Source organism: Eubalaena glacialis, chromosome 1, assembly GCF_028564815.1.
Source record: "Eubalaena glacialis isolate mEubGla1 chromosome 1, mEubGla1.1.hap2.+ XY, whole genome shotgun sequence".
Classification (NCBI taxonomy): domain Eukaryota; kingdom Metazoa; phylum Chordata; class Mammalia; order Artiodactyla; family Balaenidae; genus Eubalaena; species Eubalaena glacialis.
The window spans coordinates 6,495,250-6,521,311 of NC_083716.1; the positions used below are offsets into that span (position 1 = coordinate 6,495,250).

General features: G+C 41.5%; 1 protein-coding gene across 4 annotated transcripts in view; it reads left to right on the forward strand.

The window, feature by feature from the left end:
• The window catches only part of DHX32 (DEAH-box helicase 32 (putative)), a 55,267-nt gene that overhangs the window by 12,707 nt on the left and 16,498 nt on the right, over positions 1-26,062 (forward strand). For all 4 annotated transcript variants that reach the window (XM_061184175.1, XM_061184089.1, XM_061184356.1 and 1 more), the window contains 6 exons: positions 2,098-2,606; positions 11,515-11,708; positions 17,391-17,763; positions 23,372-23,617; positions 24,889-24,988; positions 25,081-25,239. In XM_061184175.1, coding sequence (XP_061040158.1) covers positions 2,325-2,606; positions 11,515-11,708; positions 17,391-17,763; positions 23,372-23,617; positions 24,889-24,988; positions 25,081-25,239 — 1,354 coding nt within the window. In that variant the 5' untranslated portion in view covers positions 2,098-2,324. The remainder of the gene's footprint in view (positions 1-2,097; positions 2,607-11,514; positions 11,709-17,390; positions 17,764-23,371; positions 23,618-24,888; positions 24,989-25,080; positions 25,240-26,062) is intronic.

The window sequence follows — 26,062 nt, forward strand, 5'->3', positions numbered from 1 at the left end:
GCAGGGGACACGGGTTCGAGCCCTGGTCTGGGAAGATCCCACATGCCGCGGAGCAACTAGGCCTGTGAGCCACAACTACTGAGCCTGCGCGTCTGGAGCCTGTGCTCCGCAACAAGAGAGGCCGCGATAGTGAGAGGCCCACGCACCGCGATGAAGAGTGGCCCCCACTTGCCACAACTAGAGAAAGCCCTCGCACAGAAATGAAGACCCAACACAGCCAAAAATAAATTAATTAATTAAAAAAAAAACAAAAAACCCCCAAAAAACTAAATGTTAACTTCTCTTAAGCAGTAGAATTTTCTGACTCTTGGATACCTTCTCAAAGTTAGCTTGTCCTGTGATCTCAGGCTATTGTGTTTTCGGAGCTATTCTGTGGATCTGGTCTCAGCCATGGGGCAGTGAAGAATTGTAGAGTTAATCCATGTTGCATTTGTGTTATCACAACGTTATAATTCCATTATAATTTTGAAACAATGGTTTTTAGAATGAATTTTGAAGAACTCTACCTTCATAGAGCCAAAACGTCCTTTTCCCGCTCTGGTTTCTCCCTCTTTTGGCCTATTTGTATGTGACTTTTTAAAAATTCTATCCCACTCTTCGTCCTACCCCCAAAGTAAGTGGGTGTCCAGTGCCTAGTTTATTAATTTAAGCCCGGAAAAGGCACTCAGCGAATGTTTCTTAAGTGATTGACTGTTTCCTTGGAGCCTGGCTTGACCAATGGGGAGGTTTTTTTTTATTACTTACGATTAGGAGCTAGCCGTTTGAGCCCACTAACTCTGACAATCTAAAGCAGTAGTTCCGGGACTTCCCTGGTGGTCCAGTGGCTAAGACTCCTCACTCCCAATGCAGGGGGCCCGGGTTCGATCCCTGGTCAGGGAACTAGATCCCACACGCCGCAACTAAGAGTTCGCACGCCACAACTAAGAGTTTGCATGCCGCAACTAAGAGTTCACACACCGCAACTAAAAAAAAAAAGATCCCGCAACTAAAAAAAAAAGACCCTGCATGCCACAACTAAGACCCGGCGCAGCCAAATAAATTTAAAAAATAATAAATTTGAAAAAAATTTTAAAAAGGAAGTTAAAAAAATAAAGTGGTGTGTTATACATTAAAAGAAAAAAAAGCAATAGTTCCGATAAATGGGGTGCTGTAAAAAGAGTGATCTGAGTGACAAGATATCATGAAATGTATTTTATTATTTGTTCTTTTATACTCGAGTTTTTCTGTCTTTTTAGTTTTCCCTTGATTGATGCGAAAAGGTGCTTACTTCCAGCAATACTGATTAGAGTTTTAAAAAATCACCAGTGATTGGAAAAGGAAGGACCCCTTACCTGACACGTAGGGAGTGTTACTAGCGTAAATTTTACCTTTTCTTAGGCAATTTTTCACTTCTTCATTTAAATTAAATGTATTTTATTGCCTCTTGAATATGACATACTGGGCTCAAGACCCAGGAATCTCGAGAAATATGCTTGAGATTACTGGTTTAATTAAGCAAACAAAGACCTCATTAACAAAAGCTAGCCATAGCCTCAGATGGAATAAAATAAGAAACCCACTCACTTGACTTTGTAAACTGGCACAAGCAAATGTAAAATGAAGTATTTTTTTTAATATTCTCCTTTAAACTAGAGGAGTTCTTAATACTAAATAAATAAATAAATAGTAGACTCTTGTAGCCAGTGTTGGAGAACACTCCCCAGGCCCTCACAATTTTCCCTTTTATAGGGTCTGGCATCTCTTTTGTAGTGGGATTAGTGACCACGTGATTGAGGCTCACACTCACAATGTCCCCCTGTTGCTTTCTATTCACTGTCAATCAAGATGCTGGGACCTGTGATAGAGGCAGATCAGGCAGAGAGCACCAGGTCCAGTGTGGAATTGTTTTCCAAACTGGCCAGGAAAAAACTGCAGCCAACCAGACTTTAAGAATTAACCTATATTATTCCTGGCCTTTTAAACAGACAGCAGAAATGACAGACAGTAACCAGTTAACAGGAAAAATCATGTTTTATTTTTGAATGCGTATGCTTTTTCTTTTGAACATCTTGTATGTATATGTACCTGATTTTCCTTCTTTTTTTTGTTTGTGTTTAGCATGGTTTATTGACAATCATTTAACGTGCTGAAGAGTGCTGGTGAGCCAGCACAGTAGCTAATGCAGCAAAGAAGAACAGACGCAGATTTGAGGAATTCAGCTTGCTAAAACCTTGAACTGAAGTCCTAGAGATTGGGACATCTGAGTTTGTATATGTGGACTTTCAACTCTATTTGCAGTGGGTTATTGTAGGAGAATGCCAGCTGCTTAAGCTCACTTGGACAAGATGGAAGAAGAAGAACTGGAATGTCCAAACTCTTCCTCTGAAAAACGCTATTTTCCTGAATCCCTCGATTCCAGTGAGGGGGATGAGGAGGGGATTTTGGCCTGTGAGGATTTGGAACTTAACCCTTTTGATGGATTGCCATATTCATCACGTTATTATAAACTTCTGAAAGAAAGAGAAGATCTTCCAATATGGAAGGAAAAATACTCCTTTATGGAAAATCTGCTTCAAAGTCAAATTGTGATCGTTTCAGGAGATGCTAAGTGTGGCAAGAGCTCTCAGGTGAGTAGCCACTACAAAAAAGCATTTGCTTTGTATGTTGTACTTTTTTATTACTTAAATAATTACAGTGTCACAGCATAGTGTTCTGTTCTAATAATGATATTATCTAAACCAAAAAACAAAACAAAAAAGAGCATCAGCAATTCAGGCATAACAATTAAGTTGCTTCCCTAAATTTCTTTGTGAAAGCCAGCTGAATAAAAGTTAATACTTATGTGGATATTAATTGTGTTTATTGTACCACTGAATGTTCTTTAGAATAGCAGAAAAATCTATTCAAATTATTTTGTTGTGCATATTATATTTTAAAAGATGTGATAGATGTTATTTGCCTGCCATAGGTTTTGGGATTAACTGCCATGTTTACATGTCCAGCAGTCTGATAATCAGGATGTGTGGATATGCTTATTGGTGAAGTTGGTTAAGTTACAGAAAGTCAAAAGCACAAGGAAATTCTTATTTTCCAGACTGTAAGAAATAACTGAGTGGCCAAATATGATCCAGGCCTAGAGCCACACACTTCAGGATCTAAAAAGGAGGAAAGAATTAGGATAGATAGCTAATGACTATTTACTGGCCAGTTTATTGTTGTTATATTTGAACTTGAAGTTTGATTTGAGTGAGATCTTTATTTTACTCTTAAATTGTAAAGCAAGCAATAAGTATTTTTATTATGAAATTCATTTGTAGGTTCTCATGATGTAAGAATTAGAGTAGACCACAGAGATAATCTGATAGAACCCCTTCATTTTTCAGATGATGAAACCCTGGCCCAGAGGGGTTTGATAATTTGTCTAATGAATGTCACATAACTTTCTGAGCTGGAATTCTAAGAACTCTTTCTACTATACTTTGCTGCTTTAAGGTTTTTATTACCTCTGAGGCTTACTTGTTCTAAATGGAACTTGAAGAGGGGTGAAATGGACAATAGGTTTTTTTTTTCTTTAATCTTGTTTATAGCTGCCAGTATCAAGGGTTTATTATGATTTTCTGTTTGTTGTGATGACTTGTTGCTACAGTGAATGATTTAGTTTGTCATAAGAAGCTAATGATGAAAACTGAAGGGTTATAATTTTCCTGGTTTCTGTGGACAAGTGGCAAGTTAAAAATTATTTAGGGGCTTCCCTGGTGGTGCAGTGGTTAAGAATCCGCCCGCCAGTGCAGGGGACACAGGTTCGAGCGCTGGTCCGGGAAGATCCCACCTGCCGTGGAGCAACTAAGCCCATGAGCCACAACTACTGAGCCCGCGTGCCACAACTACTGAAGCCCGCGGGCCTAGAGCCCATGCTCCGCAATGAAGAGTAGCCACCGCTCGCCACAACTAGAGAAAGCCCGCGCACAGCAACGAAGACCCAACGCAGCCAAAAAAAAAAAAAAGATTAAAGTTTTTATTTTGCAATAATTTAAGACTTACAAAAAGTTGCAAAAATAGTACAAAGATTTTCCACATATAGTTCACCCAGATTCCACCAAAGTTAACATTTTACCACACGTGCTTTATCGTTCTCTCTCCATACACACACACAGATTTTTATTCTGAACATTTTAAGAGTCAGTTAATGATATGATACCCTTCACCTCCAAATACTTAAGCAATATCTACTAAAACAGGGCTAGCCACAATATAATTACCAAAATCTAACTTATAACATTCAAATTTCATCAGTTTGCCCACTAAGGACCTTTGTAATTAAAAAAAAAATTCTAGTCCAGAATCCAATCCAAAGTTACATTGCATTTCCTTGTCATTTCTCCTTAATCACCTTTGATCTGAAGCAGCTTCTCAGTCTTTCCTTGTCCTTCACAACCGCAACATTTTTGAAGAGTACAAGTTAGGTATTTTGTACAACATCCCTCAGTTTGAATCTGTCTGGTGTTTCCTTTGGATTAGATTCCAATTTTGCGTTTGTGGCAGGAAGAGCACAGAAGTGCTATGTGTCCTCCTCAGGACATCGTAGCAGGAGACAGAAGATTTTTCCCATGACTGGTGATGTTAAATTTGATAACTTGGTAAGGTGGTGACTGTCTTGATCTCTATTGTCAAGTTACAATTCCCCACCTATCATTTAAGAGATATGGGGAGATACTTGGAGACTATGTAGAGTCTGCTTCTTGTCGTGCCTCCAGCTACTAATTTTAGCATCCTTGGATGATTCTTACCTTTGACGTTATTACACTGTAGTAACCAAATGGTGATTTTTCTATTTCTGAAATTCCTTCTATCAATACATTTAATATTTGGAATTCTTCCGTAAAACTGAGCTTTTTCTTCTTCCTTATTTATTTATTCATTTATTTATGTCAGTGTGGACTCATGAATTCTTATTTTATTCTGTAGGTGATAATTCATTACTAAGCCCATTTATTTTGTTGCTCAAATTGTCCCCAATGTGGCCCATGGGAACCCCTTCAGGATGCCTTCTGTGTTCTTTTGACATCATTCTCTGAGCATTTCTTTGCTTTCTGGCCCAGTAAGATGTTATAGGCTCACCTAGTATGTTCCCTGCTCCAGTCTTGGAAACAGCCATTTTTCTCAAGGAGCCCTGGTGGTTCCTTTTAGTGGGGAATTGTATTTAAAAACCAGGAGATGGGTGCTGAGTGCCCGTTGGCCATTGACTTGTCGTTGCTTCTAGGTCCTCCTGCTTCTCCTTCTATCTCTCTAGCTCTTTCGATTTCTGTCTTTCTCTGTTTCTCTCTATTTCTCTGTATTTCTTTCTCTATGTATATTTCTGTTTTATCTGTATTTCTGTCTCTCTCTTCTTAAAAACCATGGGTTCCTACTGATGTCTCTGATTCCAGTTCAGCTGTACAGCGTTCATTCTAGCCTTCCACGCTTCCATATTTGTAACTCCCTTCACTAACTATGAGAAACTTAGCACTCATTATTCATAATATCTTTACCTGTTCAATCTTAGAATGCTCAAAATTTAGTTTCAGAATTGCTAACCCACACTATTGTTTAAAAAAAATTTTTTTTTAATATATACTCCTTGAGTTTTCTTTTAGAATTTGTGATCTTAAAGGGCAAGAATTGTTATCATGTAATATGTTATGTTAATACCTAGCAGTGGTTTCTCTTGTCATCTCTAACTTCTTGATCATTTTCATAAATCATGCTTGTTTCTGTTAAGTGTGAAGGCAATATGTATCTTCAGGGTAGGAGAAATCAAATTCTAAACCAATTTAAATAATGGGAGCATCAGTTGTTTTCTTAATTCTGGAAACAACTTGGTTATTTTTTAAAGAGCTTCTAAGACTATTTTCTTTTTCCTCAGCATTTTAAACCTTTCAAAGAAAAGTCTGTCTTTAGCCCCAAGCTTTCCAAAGAGGACCACAAGTGCTTTGCTGGATCCTAAAAATTCCACCTCTCTTTAGTGCAGATGGTATGAAGGCTATTTTGTGACTGCCCTCTGGAAAAGAGGACAACTTTTCATACATGTATAGAGCCTTTTCTTGTTACCTTTTTTGGGGCAGATTTATGAAAAAGCCTAAAAGAGAATGAAATATTTTTAGAACCATCTATTTACTTACTTGTCCTGAAACTTCCCCTGAAATGGTTGGGTTAGTGAGCCGAATAAGCATGACGCACCTGAGCTTCAGCCTAAATTAAGAAGCCGGACGGCATAGAACAACTCCACCTTATTAGGTGAGTAACGTACCCCGCATTTTCTGCTGGCGGAGTCTACCTGTGTTCACTCAAGAGGTATACAAATTATGGCATCCAGGGACATGTGACATTTAATGCAGAAGGGGACCCACTCCTCAGGAATGAGTTCTGACATTCTGGTTCACGTCGGGCAGCTTAGGGCGCCTGCAGGAATGTTGGCTCTAGAGATTCATGCCTTTGGGTGAATTGCTGGTCCTTATGGTTCCTTTCAACTTTGGATTTCATGATTCTGGTACTTAAATAAAAGTGAGTGATGGGGACCTTGGCACAGCTGCGCCCTGGGTGGCCCAGAAGAGGAATCAGTCACCATGGGCAGGCCGGGGACATAAAACAAGGGCTTGAGGGCCTTTGGGACTAGAATTTGTTTAACTGTAGTAGCGTCGTGTCTCACAGATGACTTTTGTCTCGCGTCCTTTACTCGTATATCCACTAGAGGAGGGGACGAAATCTCTAGCCGTGGACGGAGGGGCAGGAGGTTCCACACCAGTGTGACTCATGTGGCTGTCCTCCTGCTGCGGTGGCAGCAATGAGACTGCTCTGCTGCCCTCCTGGTTCCGATCTGGATCAGGACCAGCCGAGGATCCTGGGCCCCAGCCTCCCAGAGTCCAGCAGCCCAGCCTCCTGCCTGTTGCCCGGGGTGGGGATGGAGTGTCTTGGCTTCGCATTCCGAATCTGTACAACTTGTAGAGCTCCAGTTACGAAGTCAAGCTGGTGAAGCCTTGATGTAGATTAGGTTTTGGTTACTTGGAGGACCCCTCTTACCTACTCTCGTAGCGGCAGATGGGCCAGAGTCCCGGTGATTTGCTTTCAGGGAGGAGATAAGAGCCAGGAACCGGTCGCGCTTTGTCAGCATCTGCGCTGATCCTGATTGCGTGACCCGGAGCCCGCTTCGCCGCTCAGGCTTTAGCACGTGTGGCACGTCACACAGTCCAGAAAATGGCCTTTAAAACTGGATTGAGAGAATGTGAAAAAGTTGTTGGATGAGTTCAGAATGAAAATATGTGAAGTTGTGATTTCTAGTAGGAAAATTTTCTAGACCGAATATATAAATGTGGGTGTTATCTATTGCTGAAAGGCCCAGGAAAATTTGTAAATAGGTTTGTTTTTTTCAGTTATAAAAGAACAGTTTTCTGTTTTGTTCACCAAATTGCACACCTTTTGCTAAGTACTAAAGTATGTTCTAGATGCCGGGGGGCGGGGTGCGCATATCTTCCAAAGAGAAACTATAGAGAGAGACATGAAATCTCAAGGCACATAATGCATTGGTGAGAAGGGTAAGGTACTGTTGGGACAAAGAAAAAGCCACTCCCAGAGGAGAATGAGAATCAGGGCGCGGAATGGTACGGTATTTGCTATAAGTGCAGAGAATGCAGGAGTTCCCTGTGAAGCTGTAATCTTAGTGCCCCTTGAAATTACAAAATGTTCACATTTCTGGCATTTGCTGAATCATACTTTTTTTCAGCCGATACTTGGAGTTTGCTAAGGCATCAGACTTCACAGTGTGCCTTAGCTTGCTTAGAGCGATTCGGAAGGTATGCTAAAGCACAGAAGTTGTTATAATTAGGAGAGGTGATTTCATATGTCTCTCCTTTTTGTTCAGAGACGACCCTTTCAGTTTGCATTTGCATCACTTACTGTCGTCATCCATGTGTGACTTACTGAAAGGGGCAATGCGTCGTAGGCAGTCAGAGCTGCCTGGGGTGAGTGCTCTGCAATTAGTTGTGACTTGTGCTCAACTTTCAGCTTGGCTGTGTCAGCAGACATCCCTACATTAAGCCCAATGTGCATGTGTTCAGTCTTTTGCTGGTTATTTGAACTGATGTTTAGAAGAGCTGTCCCATTTCTGAATTATTTTCTTTGCCTCATAGGTGAAATAATTTGCTCTATTGTGGAGGAGGGCAAAAAGAACAGCGAGGACTGTTGGATTGTTTATATTTATTCCACTGCCAGGCCTATATGATGTTTATAACATTATAAACATACTGTAATAGTCTAGTCTTGCAGAATTTGTTTATGTGAGTAAATAGAAATAAATGAAGTGCACTCAGAAAACAAAATCAGAACCTTGGGAACGTGGCCCATAATCATCTGAATCATGTAGAATTCTAGAGTTTGAAAGCAGCTATCCTGGATCTTAGAATAATAACCAGACTGAGTATATCCAGGTGTTTTAGTGAAACTAGATGGTGTCATTTCAGCAGCAGTTCTAGCTGTGTGAAATAGTGCCCGCCGTCATCGTAGTACTGTCCCCTGACATTGCTATTAGGCTAGAAAGAGTAGTAAAAAGTGTTGACTGTTGAGAACAGGATGGCTTATATTACTACCTTTGTATAAAGATGCTCGGAAGCAACCATGGCCCGGTGGAAATTATGCTAGATGAGAAATTGGAAGATTTGGATAGGTTCTGGCTGTGCTGTTTACTGGCAGGATGACTGGGGCAAGTCACCCTTCTAAGACTTTCCTCATGTGTAAAATGAGGCCGTGGCCTACATGCCTTCCAGAGATTCCTTTCACCTCTGAAATTCTAGGACTTCTGTGTGTATCTCTAGCTCTGGCCCCTCACGTAGGCTCCTGGCCTGTTTTGCAGTTGATCTCACGCTGGCTACACCTGGATGTCCTCCCATCAAGATGACCTTAACCCTGACCACTTTCCCGGCTCTCCTGAAGGTTCTCTCCCTCCCCTTGAACACCTCGCTCCCCCCTGAAGCACTTTATGCTACTGTTTAGCTTCATTCATTCATTCTGTTTTATTTTACTTTTAAATTTCTGGTTGTTAACGATGCCATTACCCTAGTATTTTAAGTCAGAGATCTTAACATATTTGTTTCTTCTTATGCATAATTAGTCTGCTAGTGAGTACTGTTCATTCTTCCTTAGAAATAAATGTCCCTTGGTTTTATTACTTCTCTCCCCTGTTAAGTCCTGAGTCTAAGCCTTTCTCTCCCTTCTTTTCAATTACTCTAATGTCTTCATCCATCCTTCCATCCAAATACTTATTATCCCTCTTATGTGTCAGGTCCTCTATTAAGTAGTGGGGGGAATATGAACCACGCATGTCCACCTTAAGGATCTTCCACTCTAGTGGGGAGACAAAGATTCAAACAGTTTTAATATAATTTCTCACAAAAGTGTTATTTGAGGTCTCAGCTAAGGACCTAGATATGAAGGGAATAGGGAATCGGGTTAAAAAGTAAGGATTTGACAAGGATAAAAAATAACTTCCTAGGGAATGAGGGAGATAGAAACTTTTATGTGAATTCCCAGTTAGGTGTGATTGTGAAGCAATTCAAGGTAGAATATATCGAATCATAGAATTTAAAAATATTTCTGGAAAGTGTAAGAAATTAATTTGTTCATTTAACAAATATTTATTGAATAAACTTATTTAAGATTATTTGGTGACCAAGACAGATCTCTGTTCTCCCAGAGCTCATAGTCTAGTGGGGTGAACAGATCTGCACTGGAACAGACCAGCAACTGCAGGAAGTGTGGTCCGTGGTCCATGCCATGGTCGTCAGGAAGTACACTATGGGGTCTCCTTCCTGGTGGGGGGTGGAGGGGAGGTATCACAGCAAGCCTTGGGGAGAAAATGGCACAGGAGCTCAGACTTGAAGGGTAGGTCTCATCCGTTCAACCCATTTTACAGGAAAGGAAACTGAAGCTTAGAGAAATGGTGATTTACAAATAACAAACTAGTGGCACACCAGTTCTAGAACTCCTGACTTTGGTCACTTGTGGTGTACCTTGATTCCAGATTTCCTGAGCTTAGTGTGTTAAATGTTCATCTTTCATAGAACAAAGTGGGTTATTGAGGAAATAATTGCTGATAGTTTTCAACCTGTTGACAAGGCTGACACTCATCTTGAAATAGAGGAACTACATTTACACTTTTAATCATCGGGAATCTGCAGTCTGCAGCAGGTGTTCATTTTGGAGTTACTTGATTTCTAGTAAGTTATGTTTATTTTTCAAGTTATAGTGAGTATTAAAATCTAAGAATTCGGGCTTCCCTGGTGGCACAGTGGTTGAGAATCTGCCTGCCAATGCAGGGGACACGGGTTTGAGCCCTGGTGCAGGAAGATCCCACATGCCGCGGAGCAACTAAGCCCATGCACCACAACTGCTGAGCTTGCATGCCACAACTACTGAAGCCCGTGCGCCTAGAGTCTGTGCTCTGCAACGAGAGAAGCCACCGCAATGAGAAGCCCGCGCACTGCAACGAAGAGTGACCCCCACTAGCCGCAACTAGAGAAAGCCCGCGTGCAGCAAGGAAGACCCAACGCAGCCAAAAATAAATAAATAAATAAACTGATTAAAAAAAAAAATCTAAGAATTCCACAATGGGTCTAGTAAATAGCAAATCTGAAGATAATTAAAAATACTAAAACTTTTGAATACCTTGGATCTATTAAAAAAACACTCAGAATGATTTATTTTAAAAATACATGTAACAAAGCGTAACTTACTGACAGTGCCCTAAAATTCCAGCATACAAATGAATTCAGTACTTTCTACTGTAATAATTCTTATGCAAATGAACTCTTTAAAATCAACTGAACCATAATACATTTTCAGTAAAATGATTTAAAAATAAATAACTCAAGAGCAATCTTGGAATTTGCTCTTTCCAAATCTGGATGGATTGGTTAATTATCTCACTGAGCTTATTTTTCATTGTATTTAGATGATAAATGCAGTGTATTTTAGCTTTTATTGCCAGGGAAATGTAAAGTAGGCTTATCTGGTTATTTTGTTATGGTCATTTAGATTTAAATGTAAATGTTTTAATTTTGAACTACTAGTTTTCATCTAAATGCTATTTAATATTTGCATTGCTTAAAGCATAAAAGTTGATACCAGAAGCCATATCTTTGATGGTGTTTTCTTTTAACCAGAAAGAAAATAATAATCTTAAATACATTAGTCTTTTCAGAACAGCTGAGGTTAAAAAAATTTTTTTTACCTTGCCTTTTATTTTTATCTTCCTTTTTTTTAATCTGGGAGTCTAACTTTTACAGTCCCTGCTAACTCCTGTTTATTCCTAACTTTATTTACTAGTACTAACTCTATGCATAAATACAAATTCTTCAGTTTCACTAACTAAGCTGTAATGCAGCCCACCAGTGATTCACTGGTGGAAGAAAACAGATCATTTATAAGATGAACCCTTGGAGGTTTTCTGGTGGTGGTGGTGTTGTTTTCCTAGCGGGGCTGATCCTGTCTCATTTGTCCCCGTTAAAGGTTCCTCAGTGGTGTGCTGAATATTGCCTTTCCATCCACTACCAGCACGGGGGCGTGGTGTGCACACAGGTCCACAAGCAGACTGCGGTCCAGCTCGCCCTCCGGGTGGCAGACGAAATGGATGTTAACATCGGTCATGAAGTCGGCTACGTGATTCCTTTTGAGAACTGCTGCACCAGTGAAACGATCTTGAGGTTGGTTTGGGGGGCTTTCATCTGCTGTACCTGATGACTCCTGGCTTGTCCTCTGCGATCCTAGAAGAGCGTATTCTTGCGTTCTCTGCTTTACGTACCTGTAACGTGTGATAGTAACTCATCTCTCTGTCACCAGCCTGACACGCACCATTCATTTTCCCACCTTGGCACCGTCAGGGATTCCTTGTCTAAACTTCTTCCGTATCTCCCCATAATCCTCAGGAAAAAGTCATGACTTGTTAGGTTGGCCCCAAATACCTTCACGCTGTGCTTCTGGAGCTCCGCCTCGTAGTGGGTCCATACGCGTTGTCTGTGTGCCAGCCGTGTTGACACACGTGGTTCTCCATGTGCCATGTGCCTTGACACATGATCTTCCCTCCACATGGAATGTCTGTGCCTCTTCCGGGCTTGGCTAATTCCTCCCCGTCATACAAGATCCCATGCAGAGGTCACCTGCTCCAGGAAAGCTTCTCTGACCCTCCCGTAGTGTAAATTAGAAAACTCTCTGCTGGGCTTCTGTAAAACTTGGTCTCAGCCTTCATCATGGCAGTGTAGGTCAGTGTTTTTCAAACTCTAGTTTTGAGATTCTTACAGGTTCCAAGGACCCTTCTCAGTAGCTACCACAGTTGTGAGATTTCCTTTACACAGTGGTTTCCAAGAGCTTAACAGAAGGAAAAAGAGAAGTGGAAAAAAATCACTGCTCTGGGCCAGTTTCTCAAGCAGTTTTCTATCATAGCCGTCATTGAAAGTGTGAGTATCTTATGGCACCTTAAGGAAATGGTCAAAGCTGCTTGCAGCCAAAGATGACCATCTCAAGGGCTTCAGCTGTCCCAGGCACTGCCTGACTGCCCCAGGGTCTGAGGAGACAAGTGTCTCAGCCTCAGTGTATCTGCGTGTCTCTAACCCCCTTGTGGGGCACACCAGAGTGCCCTGGCACATCACTGGGGACGTCCTACGCTAGTGTAACAGGGATGCTGTGACGTAGCATAGCGGAGTACAGTATAGCACAGCACAGCATAGCACAGTACAGTATAGCAGGGATGGTTTTTGCATACTCGTATCCCCGGCATCTGACATGCTTGTCCCATGGAGGATGTTTAACACACTTGATAACGGAAGGAAAGACGAGTGCCTGGTCCCAGCTGGCTGCTGCAGACTCTGCTGCAGTTCTCCCAGTCACAAAGCCTGTATAACTCATTTGGTTTGTACTAAGCTGCTTTCCCTCAAATGTTGTCTTCGAAAATAGAGGACATCGGTCTTCAGGCTGGTGTTAAACCATAGGGAATCTTTCGATCGGTAGCACTATGACTTGAACTTCTTGAAGATGTGTAACCTTCTGTTATTCTAGCCATGATGTCCCCGAGTCGTTGTATATGTTTATAAATTATTTGTTATGCAAATGGTCCAATAGTGATACAAATAAACGTAAAAACCTCCCTACTTTTGGGAACTCACAGACTAGTTGGAGAGTTGGACAGGACAGGACATGCAACCCTGAAAGGGTGAAGGATCCCCACGCCTAGCAGATTCATTCCTCATCCTTTACGTTTTGAAGTGACCTCTCAAGTGGTCATGGTTTTAATTAAAAGATGGACTAGACTTTGGAAACCTTTTGAAAAGGACTCTTGGATGGAGTCACTTTTAAAATGAAATCTTATGATGTTTTTATCTTATTGATATGGATCGTGTGCATATATATATATTTTTGTTTGTTTGTTTTTTAAGAAAGTCATAGAGATAAATAATTGTGGAGTAACACAATAATGTTGTCAGAGTAGGTCAAAGACTCATCTCACCTTTTAAGCATCTCTTATGTGTTGGGACTTGGCTTTCATTGCTTTATAGTGAAAACCCTGCAAGCATTCAATCCTAACAGCCAAAGGAAGGACTACAGTTTCTGTTGAAAATTTTTTTTGGCTCTTATCTGCATGTAGCTTTCCTTCCTTAATGTAGAAAATAGCCTTCAGGTGTGGAGGAGCTGAACCGCAGGTACACCTTAGAAGGTGGAGGGGAACTAGCAGCCTTCTTTGGCCACTGAGGGTTCTGGTTCCTTCTGCCTCTGCCGGGCTGCCCGGTCGTCTCATCTTTACTTTACAGTCACTCTTGTTGCTGGGATGCTGCACTTTCCTCCCTGACATCCCCCAACCAGTGCAGAGTCAGCAGATACTCTGATTTGTTGCTAACAGGGTTTGAGTTGCAGCAAAGGGGCCAAAGCTAGTGAAAAGCTCTGTATGATAAGAGAAAAGAAAGTCGTTCGTTATTTTCCTCCTGGTGCTCTGTGCTCTGAAGAGCAGGCGGCGTGGCTGTAAAATGAGTGTCTCCGCCACCCACCCACCTGTCACCTTGCACAAGTCCCCCAGCCTCTCTGCTTACGCTTCCTCATCCGTGAAACACGGTGGTTGACACACCAGCTCACAGGCTTGTTGTGAGGACTCAGGGAGCTGCTGCCCATGACTGGTGTATGGGCGCACGATGCACCTGTTAGCGATTTGGGTGATTTGGGTGAAAAGGTAAATTCGGGCCGCATTCATTTCCTTGGAGACACGTGCTAGCCATAAGTTTTGATAAGCTCAGATTGAATAGCTATTTAAATAAGAGGATCTAAGGGTGACTGTTGATTATAGAAGGTAGTGTTCTGTATTTGATATTGTCTTTTTCATTTTCTTTGTAATTCCTTAGCATCTAGTCTGTTGGGTACATAATAGGCACTTAGTAAATATAATCTTTATGCCACTACCATTTTTCTGGATTCTATATAGAACAGCTTAGTTCTTCTTTAAGCTTTTTCCTGGCCTTTTTCAAAACAGTGGATACCTGAATATTATATACCTAAAATAGTCTTTCTGAACTAGATATCACAATATCTTCTGGAAGTGACATACATTTCAAATATGGACCCTCTAGAACACAGAATTTTTTAGAAATTACTCAAATTTTTAAGGTCAAATTCACTACATATAATTTCAGAAAATATTAATAAAACTTTCCTATATTATATTCTTAGCTTTCAAAATTTCAGTCTTAAGAATTTAGAATATAAATTACATTTCCAGGGACTTCCCTGGTGATGCAGTGGTTAGGAATCCGCCTGCCAATGCAGGGGACATGGGTTCGAGCCCTGGTCTGGGAGGATCCCACATGCTGCAGAGCAGCTGGGCCCGTGCGCCACAACTACTGAGCCCGCGCACCGAGAGCCCGTGCTCCATAACGCGAGAGGCCACCACAGTGAGAATTCTGCCTACGCACTGCAGCGAAGAGTAGCCCCCGCTCGCCACAACTAGAGAAAGCCTGCACACAGCAACGAAGACCCAATGCAGCCAAAAGTAAATAAATAAAAATAAATTTTAAAAATAAATAAATAAATAAATAAATTACATTTCCAAAATGTATCCATCTTTTTACATAGTTATCAGGAACATTATTTTCTTAAGCACTGTACACATGATCTTATTAATATAAAGGTAAGAAATAGATCTCTGTCTTATGTAGAAAACTGGAGGTTTGTATGGTAAGTTTTAGGGTGGATCCTTAGTATTCCCTTAGTTTTATATAATCACTTGGAAGGCCAGGTCTAGCTTGCTGAGTCTCATAGAGTTTTAGGTGAGTCACATCTGCTCCCTTTTTAATTAAGCCTGGATGTATTTACATAACACACACAGTTCCTCTGCCTGGCAGAGAGGAAGCATTTCTTCCTATCAGATAAGTGCTTAGATGAGTTTTGCTCAGAAGGGAATAACATTAAGGAAGTAGCATAGATTAAAACAACTTGTTTTCAGACAAGAGTCAATAGTACTTATATCATTATATCATACAAATTACCCTCAGCAGAAGATGACCTGAAACCTAGATTTTGGATGCATCTCTGTTTGTTTGCATCTTGCACAAAGTATAATATTGTAGTATTTAATATATTTTCTTTCTTAAGTTTGAGAAAAGGAATAATCAGCAGCTTATCATTGCTCTTTTGGTAAGACAGACACAGAATGAGAACAAGTGTAGGAGTAAGGCAGAGAGCAAATGTTCTGATCTCGTCAAGGTGCAGAGAGGGAGAACATGGGCTTTGTTACCAATCCATGGCGGCCAAGGGACCCGTCTTTATAATTTGACAGTGGCATGAGACGTAGTAGACATTCAGGCTTAAATCTTGACTCTCTCCCTGGCTTTATGACTTTATGCAGGGTACTTAACCTTTCTGAACCTGTTTCCTCATTTGTAAATAATGGGATAGTAATGTCTACCTTGAAGATTTATTCTAAAAGTTAAATGAGAACTATTCTATCAGCACAATGCCTGGCGCACACTAGGAACTTATAAATGTTTTCTCCTTTTTCTTTCTTCCTTGAAAAGGGTTAATTGAGGACTGTTTCAGAGTCTCCAAGACCACCCCTAGGTTTGATGATTTGCTAGGAAGACTCGTAGGATTCAGTATATAGTTAATCCACAACTCAGATTTACTGAAGTGAAAGGATACAAAGCAAAGTCAGCACAAGGAAATGGTGCAAGGCGTGAAGTCCGGAGGAGACCAGGCACAGGCTTCCGAGAGCACCTCCCAGTGGACTCACCCGGGATATGCTTAGTTCCTCCAGCTGTGAGTTGTAGCAACGAGTTTAAGGAAACTCATTAGAGACTGTGCCCAGGTATTTACTGGGGGCTGGTCACATAGGCACCCTCTGCCTCCTACTGTATTCTAAAGTTCCAGACTCCCAGAAGGAAAGCAGGTTAGACCATATTACAAACAGTAAGCATCAGTTCTGGGAATGGTGAGAACCCTCCAAAATCTAAGTTCCCAAATGCCAGCCAAGGGCCAACCTTGCAAGCAGGCCTTTCTAAGAATAGCAGTTTCAGACCTGCCATAGACAGGGACACATAAATACCTTAAATGGGTAGAAAACTTATGAAATTGGTTTCCTCAAGGAATAATATAGGTAGATATGTAAATAGTGTCAGAAAGATGATGTTTGTATGGTGCTGGATGACTAATAGGTATTTATTTTTACTATTATTTTTAACTACACCCCAAGAACTACTGGAAATCCATGAAAATCACTAATGACCCGTTCCTCCTCCAGGAACGCTGCCCTCAAATAGGTGGTTACTTTTTAGATGCTTTCGTGTGGTTATTATTTGGGCGACATTTCCAACTCATTGATGCTAACACCCTGGTGACGTCATCTCCCACAATGTGCCACTGACAGAGTCCTACTAGTGGACTCACTGGGCCGTGAGCCTGAGAGAGGACAGTCATCCGTGTATCCTTCCCTTGAAGTGTGTGCTCTGACTCAAAATTCTAACATTGATGGAACAGGGGGAACTCTTACCAGACAAGGGTATTTTGCTGAATTACTTTTTTTAAAAAAGCTCAGGGCAAATGTTAAATGTAGCTCTTGTTAATATCTGTAGTGAACATGTAAGGCAGAGGTCTGGAACCTAGGGCTCAGGGATGGTCTTTAGAGGGTCTGTGAACACATGGAAACTGTGCTTAAAATTTGTTCATGTGTATTTTTCTATTTTGAAGGCCTGTAGATTTTATCAACTTGAAGAAATCTTGGCCCCCGATAAAGATTTAAACTCCTGTGTTAGACAAAAGGATATAGGAAAGGCATTTTTGTTGTTTATGTTAGGAGTTTTTTTATATGATTTTCTTCATGAGAGTATTCTAACTTTCATGTTTCTTCTTTGTAGGTATTGTACTGATGATATGTTACAGAGAGAAATGATGTCCAGTCCTTTTCTGGGTAGCTATGGGGTCATCATCTTAGATGATATTCATGAAAGAAGCATTGCAACTGATGTGTTACTTGGACTTCTTAAAGATGTTTTACTGGCAAGACCGGAACTGAAGCTCATAATTAACTCTTCACCTCACCTGACCAGCAAACTCAGTTCTTATTATGGAAACGTGCCTCTCGTAGAAGTGAAAAAGAAGCACCCAGTGGAGGTTGTGTACCTTAGTGGGGCTCAGAAGGAGTCTTTTGAGTCTATTTTACGCCTTATCTTTGAAATTCACCACTCCGGTGAGAAGGGTGACATTGTAGTCTTTCTGGCCTGTGAACAAGTAAGTAAGTAATGTTCATTCTAACCTAAGAGAGTAATAAGTTTACTTATTGGGAACCTTTTAACCTTGTTGGGAAGCTTTTAATAACTAACATACAGGTTTCAGTTTACTAATTAACTGATGGAACTGCTATTTGGTTCCATCACACCTCTTTTTTCATACTTTAGAAGAATCCTTGATATAGAGTAAATAAAACCTATGCTGAAAGGCAAACAAGGAAGTGCTTCTAAAAGCAGGAACTGGGGACTTCCCTGGAGGTCCAGTGGTTAGGGCTCTCTGTTTCCACTGCAGGGGGCACGGGTTCGATCCTTGGGGAACTGACATCCCACAAGCCACAGCATGCATGCATGCATGCATGCATGCATAAATCAATCAATAAATCAATCAATCAATAAATCACCCACCCACCCCAGGAGCTGTTCTGAAACACAGAATGGGGTTGGGGAGGTGGGGACTCTGAGGAGTTTCTGGGGGTGATCTCCAGAGCTGACCCCCAGAGCTGATCTCCAGAGCTGACCTCCAGAGCTGATCTCCAGAGCTGATCTCCAGAGCTGACCTCCTTCAATGGGATCAGGCGAGATCCTGGGCTGCCCCAAAGGCTTGCTGTGAACTGTCTCAGTAGAGAAGACACACTGACTCATCTCACACTCACGGCCACCTCCCTCATGGCAGGCGCATGTGCTGGAGATGCGGGACATAAGCTAAGTCCTCAGCATAGAGTCAGGGAACAAAAAAGTACCCACAGTGTTCCTACAGCAGTCAGTGGAGTGTTAGGCAGGAAAATATAATTTATAGCACAGTCAGAAGGCTATCTCCCTACACTTTTCTTAAAAAGATGAATGAGAAAAATCTTCACTTCCATATCTGACAGTGTCTTTTCAAAAGAACAATGGGAAATGTACAGCTGAGCGTCTCTTTTTGCTTTTATAGAGTCAAGGTGTCATTTGGGGTTTTTTTTTTTTTTTTTTTTAATGCAGTTACTGTGGCCCTGCTTCTCTCTCCACTGCTCTGTGGACCAAATCTAAAAGCCCCCAGAATCTCAAGAGTTAGACCTTTCTTCTTAGAGACTGATTTCCTGGCCTTTTTCTCCTACCCATCATCTCACTCAGAGAGTAAAAAAAGCACTAGCTTTTAGACCATGACCCAGATATGTAGTGATGCCAGTGATTAAACAGAAACCAAAAGGAAACTGTATGATATTGGCTGAGCCACCAGCTGAACAAAGACAAGTACCTCAGCTCTCTACCAGAGCCTTTTCTTAAGTATTCACACGCTTTCACAAATACCTTCAGGAGTATTAATTCTGCTTTATAGTCAAAGCATAAAGGATGACTGATCCGTTAGTTTGGGGAACTTCAGACAGTTTTCTCACAACTTAGATTTTATCTGTTTCCATAAAGAAAGTAATTTAGAATCTCAAATATATGATAACTACAGCATATTTTCAATTTTTCCTGTGTAGATTATACAGTTTCTTGAATAGTAAATCTTCTACCGATTACAGTGATTTATTCTATGATCATTCCCTAATCCCGCATGATTCAAGATATTCAAGAAAGTCCTGAGGGAAGTAACAAAATGATTAAGGAGACAGAAGAAGGATTTATGAAAACAATTAGAGGTTCTCAGTATAACTGGCTGAAGCCTAAGGAAGGGAGGAATGGCAGAATTAGAAGTCTGAAACATTTGAAAGTTAGAATTGCCAGGTGAAAAGAAGGCATACATTTGGGGGTGGATCGGGTGGGGGACAGTATAATTAAGACTGATAGGATGAGTAGTCATCTTTAGTCAGAGTAACCAAAAATTCCAAAATTGATTTTTGAAAAATAAAGCTCATAACAGAATTGGGGGTAGTATTTGATTCTTAAAGTATTTGATTCCTACAAGTTTAATATAAGCTATAATTAATGGCATAGTGACTTCTGAATTGTCAGACTTTAGAAGATGCATTTTTACCTAGGACAGTGGTAGAAACTATAAAATCCACAGGGCTTAGAAAATTATATAATCTTCCTCGAAGTCAGACCAGAAAGACATTTCCTATTAAGAAACCATCAGTCCTGAAAGACATGAACGTGATGGTGTAGTGAAAGCTCTGGGCGGGTTTTGCAGTTCTGAGCCTCTGAGAATGAGGAGTCGTCATTTTGGCAGGGGCTGCTGATGTGGCGCGGGTCCAGCACTGGAATCTCTGGGGGGGGTGGTCCTCCTTGCCTAGAGGCTCCCAGCAGGCTGCCCAGCGGGTGGGGCAGCAGTTCTGCGGGCTGGAGCATACCTTCTCTGGGAACCAGTGTTTTTCCTCACAATTCAGCCCCAAATTCCACAGGTATTATCTGGGTTTCTTTTCCCCATCTACCACCTAAACAGCTGAGCATAGTTCAGTATGCTTATGGACTTTTTTCTCTTTTACTACTTACGTCAGGATTAACACTCTCCTACGGTCTTGGAATTTGTCTTTTGGAAAGTTTTGTCTTGCTCCGAAATCCATGTTAACAGCTGTTGATCATTTTTCCCCATGCTGTTTGAAGCTTTCTTGATTTCTATATAAAACTTTAAAATCTGCCATAGCAACTAAATGTCATAGGAAAACAAACCCAAGCAGTCTAACAGAAGTGTACTAACTGTCGCTTTTTCTCTTAAGAAATCCATTTAAAGTTGCAGAAATACTCTCACGTTTGGCTCGGTGAACATTAGGTGCCTCACATTTTCTCGCACTGCTCACTTAGCCCCTCACCTGCTGTGAATTAATACCCACAACCCCGCGCTCCCCTGGCTCTTGCGCTTAATTGAGACTTGGAGCCCTGCATGTTTACAGCGTGTTGTTCCTCATCACTTCACCACCTTGTAACCCGAAAAAAAAGTGAAATAGATTAAATAGGAAACAAATTAAGGTTAATGACACTATCTAGCTAGATTATTGAGCAGCTTGAAGCTGTCACAAGGAAGATGCTCTTAGGTTGAAGGTTTTCCTGTGAAATGTTCCATCTAGTTGTGGGCCTTTCATTTGGGGGCAGATATCTTCCTTCAGTGCAGGTTGCTGTGTTCTCCTGAGTTTTGCAGGTATTGTAGGAAAGCCCCACATATGTAAATGCTCTGAACACATTGAATAAGAAGGAAATGAGTAAACAGTTTGAAGCACCGAATGAATATTTTAAGTACATTTTTTAAATTGTGAAGATTATGGCCTCAAAGTTTTCTGTCAGCTTGAGGAATCTAAACTAGGTACAATATTTGTTTCTATTTTGCTCTGCTTTTTTCTTTTTGAAGATTTTTTAAAATTCTTTTTTCCCCCCACTTGGAACAAAATTCAACATTAGAATCCCCCTATAACTGAGAAGTTTTAGCAACTGGAAGCAAATGAAAAATGAGTGGCCTAAATTCTAAGAGAATAAGAGAACTATTTCAGTGCAGTTTGAAGGTTATTTTGATTGGAAATTTGTGAGTGGGTTGCTGGAATCAAATCTCCTCTCCCTGCTCCAGGGCAGCTGTGGAGGGTGAAGTACCACGTGCGGAGGTTACCACCTGCCACCCAGGAGGAATGTGTGAACGTCCTGTGCAGGGAGACGCAGCTCGAGGACTTGTTCTGCGTAGAAATTTCTAAGCTTTCCTCACGTAAAATGATGACATGATTAGAATTATAAAAATTGGAAGAAATCGCTTTGTTCTGATTATTCCAGCTGGCAATTTTTCATTCATTACGGTCAATAATCCTACTCTTTGCTTGGTTAAAAAAAAATCTGCCCCAAGTAAACCAACCCTGCAGAAAAGGGACGTGTGAACAGGAGAAGGTACCGGGATAACTGCTGTGTGGGCCCCAGGGGGCAGCCTCCGCCCTGCTTCCTGGGGGCCTCTCAGCAGCTCAGGAATAACCTTCAAGTAGCTCACCCGAGGTCTCACTATTTTTCTAGGCAGATCTGTCCACCTACAAAGCCCTTGAGTTAGTTCAATCCCACTATACAGGTGGCGTGGAAGGAAGGAGAGGTGAGCTGCGACGCTGGACAGTGGACTCAGACTTAACAGTCATGGGAAGGCATCTTTTTTACTCAGATTTTTAGGGAAATCTAATGTATGTAATGAAATGAAATGGGGCTTCTTCCATCTGGTAATGAGTTAGGCCCTTAAAAAAATAGAAATTTTGGAAACAAATTTAAAAGGAGTAAGAATTACATTAAGTGACATCTTTTTTATACGAGGTCCTAAAAATCTGGTTGTGATTTGAGAAATAGAAAAGTACTGCGGGGCTTCCCTGGTGGCGCAGTGGTTGAGAATCTGCCTGCTAATGCAGGGGACACGGGTTCGAGCCCTGGTCTGGGAAGATCCCACATGCCACAGAGCAACTGGGCCCGTGAGCCACAATTACCGAGCCTGCGCGTCTGGAGCCTGTTCTCCGCAACAAGGGAGGCCGCGATAGTGTAAGGCCCGCGCACCGCGATGAAGAGTGGCCCCCGCTTGCCGCAACTAGAGAAAGCCCTCGCACAGAAACGAAGACCCAACACAGCCATAAATAAATAAATAAATAAATAAATAACTGATTGAAGGACTTTATAAAAAAAAAAAAAAGAAAGAAAAGTACTGCGGGGCTTCCCTGGTGGCACAGTGGTTAAGAATCTGCCTGCCAATGCGAGGGACGCAGGTTCGAGCCCTGGCCCGGGGAGATCCCACATGCCGCGGAGCAACTAAGCCCGTGCGCCACAACTACTGAGCCCACGTGCCACAACTACTGAAGCCCGCGTGCCTAGAGCCAGTGTTCCACAACAAGAGAGGCCACCGCAGTGAGAAGCCCGCGCACCGCAATGAAGAGTAACCCCTGCTCGCCGCAACTAGAGAAAGCCCGCGCGCAGCAACGGAGACCCAACACAGCCAAAAATAAATAAATAAATTAATTAATTAATTAAAAAGTACTGCGTAAAATGTCTTGCTTTTTGAGCATTTTACACCAATATACTTACTTGTTTGTGGTTTTAGGGCACATAATTTACTCTTTTATTCAGTATATTTGACAATGAAGCATTTTTAAAGAGTATTTCTAAATTCCTGAATCTTGCAAATATATAAATAGCAGTGAATATTTCCTGCCTATTTCATTGCATTTCTGCTTTTTTTAAAGTGCTAATGGGTAATAATAGTTTTCAAGATGACCCAGATTAGAGACCCTGATTGTGGAATGTGTATGTATATATGCTTCTATTGGAAATCTAGAGATTGTTTTAGAATTCTTAGTTCTGCCACCATTAAAGCACAGTGATGCATCATCACTGATGTGAGAGTAACTTCTATTCACCTGTCATTGTTAATGGATATGAGAAATTGCACCAAGCTAGAAAAATAGCAGGATGAATGCATAAAGGCAAAGACAGTACATTTCACAAGAGGAAAGCCATTTTGGACTAAAAGCACTGAAATTATTTATAAATTATATTTAACTTCCCCAAAGACATGTTCTTACGCAGTTATATCTCCTTTTCATATTTAACGATACCTATAGAAAATGACACAAGTATTTCTTTCCCTGTATACATTATGCAGCTTTTGCCTATAGTTTTATATAATTTGGAGAAAGTTGTTTGTCATGTACTTTATTCTCATGGATGATGTTATTCTTTTACTTTAGGATATTGAAAAAGCCTATGAAATTATCTGTCAAGAAGGATCTAACTTAAACCCAGATCTTGGAGAGCTGGTAGTTGTTCCTTTGTATCCAAAAGAGAAATGTGCATTGTTCAAGCCAAATGATGAAACAGAAAAAAGATGCCAAGTTTATCAGAGACGAGTGGTGTTAACGGCTAGCTCTGGAGAATCTTTGATCTGGAGCAACACAGTCAAATTTGTTATTGATGTCGGGGTGGAGAGAAGAAAGGTAATTATTGTTGAGGAGGTTAAATAGACTGCTGCTAATTGTCTTGGGCTCCTACCATTTTACTGACCAGAAAATGAGGATGAACTATATGATCTGGGGATTTCTCTCTATTTGGCCATGTGTGCAAAGAAGAACTATTGCATCCAGTAACAAAAGTCTTGAGCACATGTAACTGCCTGTCATTAGCAGGTTGGTAGTCTGGAAACAAATTAAATTAGTTGAGGGGCCAGAAGAAAAAGTTTTAAGGAAAGACAACTACTAAAGCAAATTACTTGACTCCTAAACTGACCTTTTCTTCTATACATCCCTTGGGTATTTTTGGTAGCCCCTTTATCGAAGTAATTAGCATCTCCCCCCAGGTAATTTACTAGAAATTAGTTTCAAGTACACTGAGTTTAGTTCTCGCAAATTTTGGCTTTATAGTTGACATGATAAAATTCCATCCTAAATTTTTAAAAAATGTCTGTATAGTTTTAATCACTATCCTTAAATTAAAAATTAGGAAAAATGGAAATAGGATATCTCAAACTCTCAAAGACAGTGGGACTTCAGAAATCATAGCCTTTAAACTGGAAAGAATCTACCCAAGTATTGATCCATTTACCATTATTAGATGTTATGTAGCTTTTACCCCTCCAGGAAACTATGGGTCTCTTAAATATCCTTGTTTACTGTGACGGAGCAATTCCAGCCATTAGGAAGGTTCCCTTGGAACCAGTTCGGATTGATCTTATTGAATTAGTCCACCATTCAGAGAACCCAGGGTTATTACTTACCTTTAAACTACGCCTAGGAAAAATCACTGTTAGTGCCATCTGCAGTTTTTGTGTTAGCTGATAGGACTGGAAAAACCCAGCGTATGTAATAAAGATGAGACCCCTGGGATCACAGTCAATTTGAATAGAACCTTGAGGAAATGCAACACTGTCAGATGATTATCCTTTTCTCCACGTGGCACACGAGTGAATATCTGACATATATTCAGCAGTATAGCGCTTTGAGAAGTGGCATTTGTATTTCAGCAGATGATACAGAGCTCCCATATTTATTGAAGCTACAATGAAAGCAGACAACCCTTAAATCCATTTATCAAAGCTCTTGCAGTTTCCATCTCAAGGCAAGTGAAACAATAATAAATATTGTACAAAAGAAATGAGTCAGTAGCAGAGCATTTCGTGAAGTAAAGTGTGCAAACAGCAGTCACTTCAGGGCCAGCGAGCCTGCTAAATCTTGAGTGAGCTGATGCTAAAGATGCTGTCTTTTGTTTAAAGGTGTATAACCCTAGAATAAGAGCAAACTCACTCGTCATGCAGCCCATCAGCCAGAGCCAAGCAGAGATACGCAAGCAGATTCTCGGTTCATCTTCTTCAGGTAGCACTGCGGACCCCAAAACCAACTCACGTTAAGTTCCTGTCCGGAGGCAACACAGAAACATTAAAACCGTTTTCCTTGGTTTCTTCTAGGAAAACTTTTCTGTCTGTACTCTGAAGAATTTGCCTCCGAAGACATGCGGCCACTTAAGCCGGCGGAAATGCAGGAAGCCAACCTAACCAGCATGGTGCTTTTTATGAAGAGAATCGACATCGCGGGCTTAGGCCACTGTGACTTCGTGAACAGACCAGGTAGCCGTGTGCCCGCGGGTCAGCAGGCGCCTGGCTGAGCCTTACCCTCGTACCTCTTGCCCGTCCCCAGTCCTAAGAGCAGTGGCCCTTGGTGGTGCAAGCAAGCCCGGGGCTTTGGTTTGTCCTGAAGCGTTTTCCCCACTAGAGGTAAACATTCTCTAAAGTAATTTTAAAAATTAAAAAAAAAAGCTACCCTCTAGGAAATATCTATTCTGACATTGGAAAAGTGTCTGCCCTTGGCCACTGGAACATAGGGAGATGGGGCCAGGCCAGTAGAAACCCGGGAGGGTGGGGGATAGTGGACTAAGGGGGTGTAAGGCCGAACCGAACAGAGGAGGATTCTTGGCAGCGTTAGTGGTTCTCGGTGGGAAAACTTGTAGGCAAATGGCCCTTCCTCATGAATCGTACCGTCACCTGGGGAAAACCCACTCGAAGTTCACGCCTTTGTAATTAAGGGTAAATGGAGATACGGAGGGGGTATGGTTGTTAAGCATAGGACTGAGGCCTTAGAATTACAGTCTGAGCGTCTGTCTCCTGGGGAGCTCCCCCCTGCCGTCCAGTTCACTGAGGAGGGCCCTCTACCATGGGAGGGGTGCTGGCGTCCTCCCCGCTAGTGTCAGACCTGGCTGGGACCTGGGCTGCTCCCGCGGAAACCACCGGGATGCTGGACAGAAGGCTAAGGAAGCTCAAGGGCAGGCACTCCTCCCGTGTGACGAGGCTGCCAGAGCCGCAGCTTAGCTTCACTGCAACCGAGTGGGTATTCGAGTCCCTGTATAAAGGTTTCTGGTTTAAGTACTGATTGCCCTTCAGTTGATGTTTAGCT